The sequence below is a fragment of the Mirounga leonina genome, unplaced genomic scaffold (assembly GCF_011800145.1).
Source record: "Mirounga leonina isolate KUSES-001 unplaced genomic scaffold, KU_Mleo_1.0 Mir_173, whole genome shotgun sequence".
Lineage (NCBI taxonomy): Eukaryota > Metazoa > Chordata > Mammalia > Carnivora > Phocidae > Mirounga > Mirounga leonina.
Genome location: NW_023270447.1, coordinates 88,301,601 through 88,312,121, shown reverse-complemented (window position 1 = coordinate 88,312,121; position 10,521 = coordinate 88,301,601). Strand labels below are relative to the sequence as shown.

At 61.4% G+C, this 10,521-nt stretch overlaps 1 protein-coding gene across 3 annotated transcripts in view; it reads left to right on the top strand.

Moving 5' to 3' along the window:
* Positions 1–7,214, top strand: part of SLC45A1 (solute carrier family 45 member 1) — a 20,756-nt gene extending 13,542 nt beyond the window's left edge. For all 3 annotated transcript variants that reach the window (XM_035019879.1, XM_035019880.1, XM_035019881.1), the window contains 4 exons: positions 982–1,135; positions 2,680–2,856; positions 4,105–4,310; positions 6,804–7,214. In XM_035019879.1, coding sequence (XP_034875770.1) covers positions 982–1,135; positions 2,680–2,856; positions 4,105–4,310; positions 6,804–7,067 — 801 coding nt within the window. In that variant the 3' untranslated portion in view covers positions 7,068–7,214. The remainder of the gene's footprint in view (positions 1–981; positions 1,136–2,679; positions 2,857–4,104; positions 4,311–6,803) is intronic.
* Positions 7,215–10,521: the final 3,307 nt, after the last annotated feature.

Below are 10,521 nucleotides of genomic sequence, written 5' to 3'. Positions count from 1 at the left end.
TCACGACCTGAGCCGAAGGCAGCCGCTTAACGGCTGAGCCCCCCAGGCGCCCCTATGAGCCAGCTCTTTGAGGAAAGTAAAGGTCCTGAGCTACATACAAACACGTATCGCCTCAGGTGGGCACATGGGTGTCATTTTAGCAGTCCCTCCGGCGGCCGTGGTGACCAGCTCTGTGGACATGGCTGCCCGTAGGACCAGTGCCCTGGGCTGTTAGCTTCCTCTGGGTCTCCCCACTTGGCTTATCCAGGAGCCAACGACAGCACAGCTCCCCCACGGAGCCAGGGCGTTGTCCCTTCTCACCCTCGCTGCTTGCACAACGGTGAGCTCCCCAGTGACCCCAGGGTCCCCTAGTGACCCAGGCAGGGCGACCGAGGAGTGACGCCTTCTCGTGCCAGCAAGAGTTAAGCAAACCAAGTCAGGGAGCGGGTTTGCCGGTGGACGGGTGCTCCTGGGCCCCAGAAAGAAAGCTGGCCCCGCGCCGAGGGCCAAGGTGAGTGTTCATGCTCCCGGGACCTGCTCCGTCGGCCGCCCCAGCCTCCGGGGAGGTGCGAGTCCCCCCGGCCCGAGAGAATTGGGAACAGACTCCCCGGTCACCTTGCAAGAAGTCTCTTTTACACCCTGCTCTTACGGAAAAGAAGGGACGTTTGTAACGTCTGCATTTGAACCGCCCCGTAGTTCTCGTATCTCAAATGTGTGTCCCGTTTGGCAAGGTATCCACTCACTCTCTGTGGCCCAGATCTCTCGTCCGGCAGCCACGGCGTGGCCCCCCCCCAAATGGGGCCGTTCTCGGCTGCTCCAGGTCTGTGATGAGACGACCTAACGTCGGCCCTCTCGTTCAGGTTCAGGGTGGTGCTTCACAGCCTCTCTGTGTGTGTGTGTGTGTTTCGGATGCACTTTGTCATCACAGCAAAATCCACGCGTCCCCTCGACGGCCGGAGTCCGGTGCTCTGACGAGGGGCTTTGTGTGAGCTTCCTTTCCAGGTGGCAAATATCTTACTGAACGGCGTGAAGTACGAGAGCGAGCTGGCGGGCTCCGGCGAGACGGCGGGGCAGCCCCTGTCCATGAGGCACCTCTGCTTCACCATCTGCCACATGCCCAAGGCCCTTCGCAATCTCTGCATCAACCACTTCCTGGGTGAGCTCCCGGCAAACCTCCCCGCGCATCCGCGTCCCAGCCTGGGTCTCGCTTTGCGACGAGGCCATGATGGGGACGCGGCTCCCTGACCTGGGGCTCCCTCCCCCGCCGGCCTCCCGGGACACCAGAGCCCCACGCCCCATCCCGGGGGACATCTCCCGCGCGTTTAGACTCCCTAGATGCCACTAAGGGCAGGGCGTGGGGTGGGGCTGCCCTGGAGGGCTTTTCTCCAGGAAGGGCCAGAGAGATGCCTCCTCCAGGCAGCCCCGAAGTAAGCCAGGTGCTCTGGACGGAGGCACACCCCGCCCCCCGTGCCGGACACCTGGTCTCCCCAGAGTCCGAATTCCCATTACTGAAAGCTCTTCGGACCACTCACAGTTAAGTGACAGATGCTGCTGGTGGGACTTGTGTCTTAAGCCTGTTTGGGCCTCATGCTGTCTTACTCCTAGAGCCGAGACAGACACACATAGAGACGCTCACACGTGCCCGCGGGTGCCTGGCACTGGCCTTGAGCCCGCGACCCTCGGCGCTCGGGTTGCCATGGAAAAGCCCGAGCTCGCATTTCATTCCATTCCGTGTCTCCTTTGTCGGGCTGCTGAGCCTCTGAGGATGATTAAGAATTTGAGATACTCTAGGGCTCTCAAACGCTGTGGGATGTAAATCAGGATGTCCTTCTGGAAGGCAATTTGGCAACAGGCAAGAATCTTAAAAATGCCCATCACCTTGATCCCAGTGACCCTACTTGGTATTCTTTGCAAGAACGTAATCAGAACTGTTACCAAGAATCTATGTCCCAGGTACTCATCACAGCATGATGTATAATAGCCAGACGCTGGGAGGCAGGGGTGGGGAGGAGGGGTGGGGGGGCCGTACGTGTCCAGCAATGCGAGGAGGGGTTAAATCGATGAGTGGCGTGTACACCTTGGTACTTTGCTGCCATTGAAATGGGCTGTTTAGGAAGACTTAATGGCATAGGGATTGTGCATGATAATTATTGGGGTTCAAGAGGTCCCGCAAACGCCACCCCCCCTCCTCTACCGAAGACAGAACTGACACGGACGTCGGAGGATCGGGGAGCCCTGCGGCTTCATCGACGTTGGAGCAGAATGCTCCTCTATCAACCTTTGCCCTGCCTGGCGTGTTTCTCTCAGCGGCGCGCCACCCCCTCGGGCTCGCGACTGCGTTTCCACCGGCATCTTCTTGTCCCCTTGCCGAGAGGCGGGTGGAGAGCAGGACGAGGCGGCCGGAGAGTGACGGATTGGCTTTCCTCATGGTCGCAGTGTTTGGAGAAAGAGCCGAACACGACCTTTCATGCAACAGAGCCTGTATTTATGAGGATGTGCATTTGCTTTAAAAAAAAAGAAAAGAACCCACCCAATTTTAACAGAGGGAAAGCGATCTCTGGGGGGTGAGGCTGTAGGCAGTTCCTTCGTTTCGGTCCCGATCCACGAAAACCGTGTATAACTCTGATCATTGGCCGAAGCACCCGTTGGCGAGAGCGGGGGCGGCCGCACCAGTGGTCACCAGCCCTTTCCCCCTCCCAGGGTGGCTCTCGTTCGAGGGGCTGCTGCTCTTCTACACGGACTTCATGGGTGAGGTGGTGTTTCAGGGAGACCCCAAAGCCCCGCACACGTCGGAGGAGTATCAGAAATACAACAGCGGAGTCACCATGGGCTGCTGGGGGATGTGCATTTACGCATTCAGCGCTGCCTTCTACTCAGGTACCCGCCGCCCCGGGGGGGAAGCGGGTTGGGGTCCCCTCGTGGGAGGTGTGGCTTACGGGGGTCGTGGGTGAAGGGAGGGCTGGGTCTTCACGGGCCGCACAGGGTGTGGCCTCCCTGTATGGAGCAACCTGTTGGGGCTGGCGGGTGCTGGGCCTGGGGGAGGGAGGGTTGCGGGGGGACTGGGTGTCCCTCCAGGCCCGAGACGGCCAGTGGGCAGAAAGGCCAGGCCCGGGAGGGAGGGCAGGTGAGGACGGGGCGGGGGGCAGGTGGATGGCACGTGGGGAGAGCCAAGCCCAGAGGCTGAGATGACCCTGAGGTTGGCGGCGGGGGACCCAGGGGACACAGGAAGCCGAGCAGGATCGCTACAGGGTGCCGGCTACCGTCCCAGCAGGGAGCCTGGGTGCTGGTGGGGCCACCAGCGAGTTTCACCTCAGGGTCAGCCCCCAGGTTCCGTCAAGGGTCGGGGGGTGGGCGCTTCTGGCCTCGCGGGCCACACAGCCTCCGGGGAACCGCCAGGCACCGCTCTGGTGGCTTGGAAGCCGCCTCGGACGAGATGCTTCCGTCTAACGAGCGTGCGTGGCCGAGTCCCAGTAAGACTTCCTTTATGTTCGACGGGAACTGGAATTTCGTGTAATTTTCACGTGTCACAAAATACTTGTGTCCTTTGATTTTTTTTTAGAGATTTTATCCATTTATTTGAGAGAGAGAGAGGGAGGGAGAAGGAGCACAAGCAGGGGGAGTGGGAGAGGGAGAAGCAAACTCCTCACTGAGCAGGGAGCCGGATGTGGGGCCAGATCTCAGGGCCCCGGGATCGTGACCTGGGCCGAAGGCAGACGCTTCACCGACTGAGCCACCCGGGCGCCCCACCCTTTGATGTTTTTTTTTAAACCATTTAAGAATATAAAACCCCGGAGGCCCCCAGGCAGGCCGTGGGCCGGGCTTGTCCCAGGAGCAGTTTCCCGGCCGGCTTGGTTTTGCCTCTCTGTCCCGCACCCTGAGCCTGCTCGGTGTTTCAGCCCAAGATCGCTTCACCTGCACCCCTCTACCTCCAAGGCCTGCGTCCCTCTGGAGCGCCCTGGCCCCGCTGCCTCAGAGCCGACGCCCGGGCCCCCGCCACAGGCCTTCTGGTCTGGGGCGAGCTGCCGGCCAGCGGTCGGGCCAGCCCCGGGGAGGTGGCCCAGGGAAACAGAGTCCCCGGGGCCACCGGGCACTGTAGTGCTGCTCGTGTTCCTTTTCGGCCCACAGCCATTCTCGAGAAGCTGGAAGAACACCTCAGCATCCGCACACTGTACTTCATTGCCTACCTGGCCTTCGGCCTGGGGACCGGGCTCGCTACCCTGTCCAGGAACCTCTACGTGGTCCTGTCCCTCTGCATAACCTACGGGATTTTATTTTCCACCCTGTGCACCCTGCCCTACTCACTCCTGTGCGATTACTACCAGAACAAAAAGGTAAGTGCCTCGGGATTTCTGCTTCGGGTCCTGAAGAGGCCTGCCTGGGCCCGGCCTCGCCCCTGCCGGCGGCCTGGAGAAACCCCGCTTGAGACATGGCCCCAGGAGCAGCCCCACGCGGGAAATGCGGGGCCCGTTCAAACATTAAGAAAGTCCAGCTGGTGACAGCAGAGCATAAACCTGAGCAGGGAGCTGCCCGGGAAGGCGCCCCGTTCGTGGGGTGGGGGTGGGGGGATTGGGCAGCAGGGAGGGAGGAAGGGGAGGCCCACCGCTTTGTGTCCCCTTCGGGCAGGTTTCGGGGTCACCCGTTAGCACGGGGTCTTGGGCAAGGCAAGGGAGGCACTCACCTGGGACACAAAAAACTCGGGGATCAAGGTCAACAATGGGTTAACGCAGTATTTCTGAAAAAGAGAGAATTAGTGCCGAAACTTCACACCGAACAGAAGGCCAGAACTTCAAAGGCAGGGTAGGGTAAGGTGCAGCACCGGGCCAAGCCATGGCAGAGGCCGAGGCAAAAGGAAAAGTCAGGAGAATGAGTCCTGCCTTTACAGACAATTCTGACATTCTGTCCAGCATGGATTTTCCTTTAACGGCTTGGCCGAGCTCAGGTTCGCCGCACAGAACCACGCAGTTCACCCGTTTCCCAGGGTGTATCCCCAGCGCTGGCCATCGCCACCACGATCATTTTCGTCGCCCCCCAAAGAGACTCCATACCCATGAGCCGTCCCCCTTTCCCGTCCTTCCGCCCGCTACCACGAGGCCACTTTGGGCCTCCCCGCATTTGCCTGTTGGGACGTGTCGTGGAAACGAAACTGTGTCGTGTGTGGCCTTTGCGTCTGGCTTCTGTCCCTCGCGTCACGTTTTCAAGGCGCGTCCACGCTGAGGTGTGTGTCAGGGCTTCCTTTCTTCTTGCGGCCAACAGGGCCCCCCCTCAAACATTTTTTTGCCGTAACTTGGAGATTTTAAAATACTGCATTAAAAGATCACCCCGATACCTGGGGTTCTCGCACCCCCCCGTTTTAATGTGGGGCTCCCGTCGCCTCCCCCAGGCCCGGCCCAGGAGGCGTCCTGAGTTGTTTTAGGGGTTTGGAAGGTCTGGTGAGCCCAGCTGGGGCCAGCTCTGCGCACGATGTTTTTTGTGAAAAGTCACGTCCGCCTGGAGCCCCGGACACGACAGTGAGCCAGACCCCAGGCCTGCGGTGGTAGCCGTGGCCGCCCCTCCCCGCCCCTTCCCTCCCGGCCACACAGACAGGTAGTGGCCACAAGGACCGTACCTCCCCCGGCGTGGGGGTGGGGGGAGGACAGAGGCTGTGACGGCTGGAGAGTGAGTGCCCGCAGCATCCCGGGGACCAAGGAGGGGAGGGGACGGGGGTGGCACCACCCCTGCTGGCTGGGGCCGCCCCCCTCCGCGGCCACCATCCCCTGCAGCCCGAGACCCCTTGACTGGGGAAAACAGATGGGCCGGTTCTTGGGGGAAGGCTGTCCCCCCTGAGCGAAGGGACGCCCAGAGCCTCGGGACGCCCTAACTGAATTTGGTCAGCACCCCTGGAAGCCTTGGGCCTCTTGCTCGTAGAGTCTTCCAGAAGCTCACGTTCCTGTCAATCTCTGCTCGGTTGCAGGCTCAGGGCTCACCTGTGACCCCCCCCCCGCAGTGGCTTTGCCGACTGTGCGTTAGACACGGGGGGCCACGCTCTCCCCAGGACGCACGCGGGGCGCACTCACGGAGCACCTTGCAGGTGCCACGAGGACAGAGCCGTCCCCAGGGCGGGGGCTTGGCGCCAGCCCAGAGGGGCCCACACCGGTGTCTGGATGCGGGGCCAGGGAGGCCGGCCCCCAGGCGGTGCACACACTGCGGGCTTGGTGGGGGTGGCGTCCGTCCGCTGCCTCAGGGGGTGAGGGTGGCGTGTGCTGGGGGGGGAGCAGGGCGAGGGGACCCACCCCGCCTCCTGCCAGCGTCACTGCTGCAGCTCTGCTCAAAGAGCACGTCTTCACCGCCAAGCCCCCGTGGGGCGCAGGGCTGGCACGAGGGAAGGTGGCGTGTCCACCCTGGAGGCCACGAGCACCTCGGAAGAGCGGCCCGAAGGGCCGGGCACGGAGACTGTGAGAGGTGGTTTCAGGGTATGTGACGGGCGTGGTGGCCGATGGAGCTTAGGAAAGGGGACGAGCCGGGCGGCGGGTGCCAGCCAGCCTGGCAGGCTGCCTGTCTTTCCGGGGAGAGGTAGGACACGGCCAGGCTCTGCAGGCCGGGCGGGGGGCCTGTGGGAGCGCGGCCCTTCCGCTCCCGTTAGTCATGGATTCTTTTCATGGCTCTCATCTCTCTGAGCACAACTATTATTCAACTCTTGGCTGAACTCCCTGCGCACGTCGTCGGCGCTGGAAAACGTGAGCCTGCCGTGCGGGGGCCGCTCGGGTCCCCTGGGCCAGCAGGAAACGTGGGGCTGGGTCCCCTGGCGGCCCAGGGGTCCCGCTGATGGGTTTCTCCTTCTGGGTCAGTTTGCAGGGTCCAGTGCGGACGGCACCCGGCGGGGCATGGGTGTGGACATCTCCCTGCTGAGCTGCCAGTACTTCTTGGCCCAGATCCTGGTCTCCCTGGTGCTGGGGCCCCTGACCTCGGCCGTGGGCACCAACGGGGTCATGTATTTCTCTAGCCTGGTGTCCTTCCTGGGCTGCTTGTACTCCTCCCTGTTCGTCGTTTATGAAATCCCTCCCAGCGACGCCGCCGAGGAGGAGCACCGGCCCCTCCTGCTGAACGTCTGACACCCCAGCGCCCCAGCTGTGGCCTCAGGCCTGTGCCTGGGGGTCTGGAGCAGTCCGGCCAGTGAGAAGCCCCAGGCCTTGGCGGACGCAGGGCAGGTGTCCTGTGGAATGTACATATGTGACAAACCAATAAATGGCAGCAGCGAAGCCCACGGTTCCTAGTCGCGGCTCTCCCGCGGGCGGAGAGGTCACCTGGGGAGCGGGCTGCTCCCCTGGGGGCTTGGGGAGGGGGCTGCGAGGGTCGCTCATTGCCAGGAGAGGTGTATATGTAACTCAGCGGGTCTCACCTGGAGGCCATTTTGCACCCCCACCCCCACTCCGGGAAGACACTTGGCGATGTCTGGAGATAGTCTGGCTTGGCACAACTCGGGTGGGTGCCTACTGTCCGGAGATGCCTTAAACCTCCTGCAGTGACAGGACAGCCCCCACAGCGAAGAATGTTCCAGCCCCAAAGGTCACTTGTACCCAGAGGTGCCCAGAGCCTGATCTAACTGTACACTGTATCCCAGAGTGGAGTTAGAGCGTACAATGCTTTTGGGACATTCATTCATTCACTCTCCCACCCAGCCACTCATCCATCCGCCGGTCCATCCATCCATCCGCCCTACAGATAGCCATCGAGTGCCCTGGGTGTGCAGGCAGTGGTAGGTGCTGGGGAGCTGCGAGCAAGTCTCCGCCCTCGTGGAGCTGGTGTAGGAAGAGAGGCAGATCACGCACTGAGTTTCTGTGCCCAAGGATGGCGGTAAGTGCTGTGCCCACGAGCAGGGCAGGAGGACGGGGTGACGGGGTTGGGGAGTGGCCTACGCCAGGGAGAAGGGCAGTGCCCTGGTGAAGAGAGGAAGCCATCTGAGAACTGAGATGGCAACTTGCTTGGTGTGTTCGAGGGATCGTAGGCTCCGAAACGCTTGGGTCGCAGCACGTCGGGGAGGGTGGGAACCTCACGAAAGCGGAGCAGATGCCCCGGTGAACGCAGCTCTGCCCTCTGACTTGCCCCACCCCCTGGCACCCGCCATCTTCCAGTTGATGGACCTGCATGAATCTCTGACTTCGTGCGTCAAGGTCTTTCGCCATGTGGCTTCTCATCATCTTCCATCACTCGACGCCCCGAGCTGGCCCGTGCAGCCGGGCAGGCTCTTCTCCCCGAGCTGTGAGTGCTGGCCGTGTGTACCGGGCGGGGTGGGTCGGGCCGGTCACTGTTGTACCTGCCCACTGCATGGAGCTGGGCCTGGCCCCCAGCACCCTCACTGCACGGTCCCTATATTCTGGGGCCACATAGGGGACACTGATCACAAGTCCCCCAAAAGCAACGGGGATCCTGGGCCCGCCTCTGAGGAGAGTCTGGGGTTTATGGGCGGCTAACATGTCTGGTCATCTTTCTGACAAGTCAGGGACAGTAGGTGTTAAAACCCCCAACCCTCTGAAGGGCACCTTACCCATCCCCCGACGTGAGCGACGGCCTCCCCAGTGCCATTGCCTACTGAGGTGGCTCCTGTGGGGTCCCTGGAGTCCTGGCCCCTGCTCTCTGTGCCCCCAGATCTGGCCCAGGATCTCTGCCCACTTCCCTGCCTCCGAGCTACCCTCCCCGTCCAACCTCCACCCTGCAGCTGGGGGAGCTATAAACATGCCTCAGTGCACCCCTTTCCTCTTAACACTTTCGGGGGCCTTCTCAGAGCCTAAGAAACCAGGTCTAAACTCCTCCTGCCCCACCTGGGCCCTGCCTGTCGTCCCAAGCCCATGGCCTTCTGTACGGCTCCAGCCCCCAGGACTCCAGCCAGATTCTGCTCTGCCACAGACGTACTCCGAGCCTGTGCTCATGCTCTTCTCACAGGTGAGGACCTTCTTCCTCTTCGCTGCCCATCATCTTCTGAGTCATCGACTTAGATCATCTAACATGCCACCTCCTCTGTGCAGCCCGCCCTGGTTGGAATCAGTTGAGTCCTCTCTCTGTGCCTTCATGTCATGCCACTTTACCCTTGGTAGTTACAAGCTAAGTGAGGCCGGTCTCATCCTCCCTGCTCCATGTGTAGGTGAAGCAGAGAGAACTTTGGTGACTTTTCAGTCACGCAATTCCTTTGGGCCTCCTGTTTGTCCCATGCTTTTCCTGGGACTCCAGACTCATCCTCCCCGCACTTACATTGCTTACAAGAGCTTTAGACGTTTTAGAAAATGTGGTGTCGGATGGCTGGCCCCTGGTCTGGGATGCTTTTGCCCAGAATGGTCAAATCTTCATGCAAGAAAGAGGGAAGAGGGAGGCTTCCCTTTCACTCCTGGCTTGCCAAAACTTAAGGCCTTCTTCCTAGAACTTTCTATGGAAACAGAGATTGGTCTTACACGTGGGAATCCGCACGGAGTCAGTGGGCGGAGCAGAGCCCTGGCCGCCCTCAGGCCAGCACCCAAACGCTGCCCTTGACCTTCAGGTCTATTCCCAGCAGATGGCAGGGGGAGCAACCACAGGATCCAAAGCGTGAGGCCCGGGACTCGCTGAGATTTCCACATCTCAGAGAATCACTCTCCGGACTTCACAATGGAGCTGTGATGATGGTGAGGATAGTGACCACTGCTCACGGGTCCCCAAGTCCTACGATGGGCCCTGCGGTGAGCTAAGTGCCTTCTGCAGCCTTCAGGCTTCGTCCTCGCCGGCGAGGGGGTGGAGCTGGCCCGGCTCCGTTTGGCAGGCAGACCTGGACCCGAGACGGGCGCCCTAAGTGCTTGGCCCAGGTCACACAGGGTCGCACGCTTGTACCGGGGAATCTGACTCCAGATCTCATGCTGCTTAATGTTTCTGGAGGAAATGCTGAGCTGCCGTGGTCCTTCCCCACAGTGGGTCTTCGCCTGGCTACCGTAAGAGGAAGGGGAAGGGAAGCCTTCGCTCCGTGGGCCCGTGATAAGACTGACGCCCTTCAAGCCACTAAAACCGGCCACTCCTGACTTTCCACTCAGCAGACTTGAAAAACCAACTCCTGTGCCTTGATGTTGCTTGGGAATGAACGCACCACTGCCCCTGCCCGTGGCCCACGTGTGAGCAGACACTGAGCGTGGGGCCGGGGGTCAAGTCGTGAAAGCACAGCCTTCAGCCGTCTGGTTTCTGTCTTCCCAGACTGTTGGACTAACCCTGGGCCCTGCGCTGGGAAGCAGGGACTGGGCAAGGTGGCGTTCTCACACCCAGGCGCCCTGGGCCGCAGGTTTTGAGGGAATGTGCCAGAAGGACAACGGCCAGGGCCCGCTGTGCGCTGAGGTGCTCAGCTTCACACTACCTTCAAGTCACGCATGCAGGGTCTGCAGGGGCGTGCTGTGCCCTCGTCCTAGCCGTGAGCAGGCTGGAGGGCCCCCGAGCACCCTCTTCCTGAAAGTCTCGGAAGAGGAGGCGCAGATGTCCTGAGATGGGAGCACAATTGGGGCACAGGACCCTTAGGGCAGTGGCAGCTCAGGGGCACTCTCCGGGGAACTTCTAGGG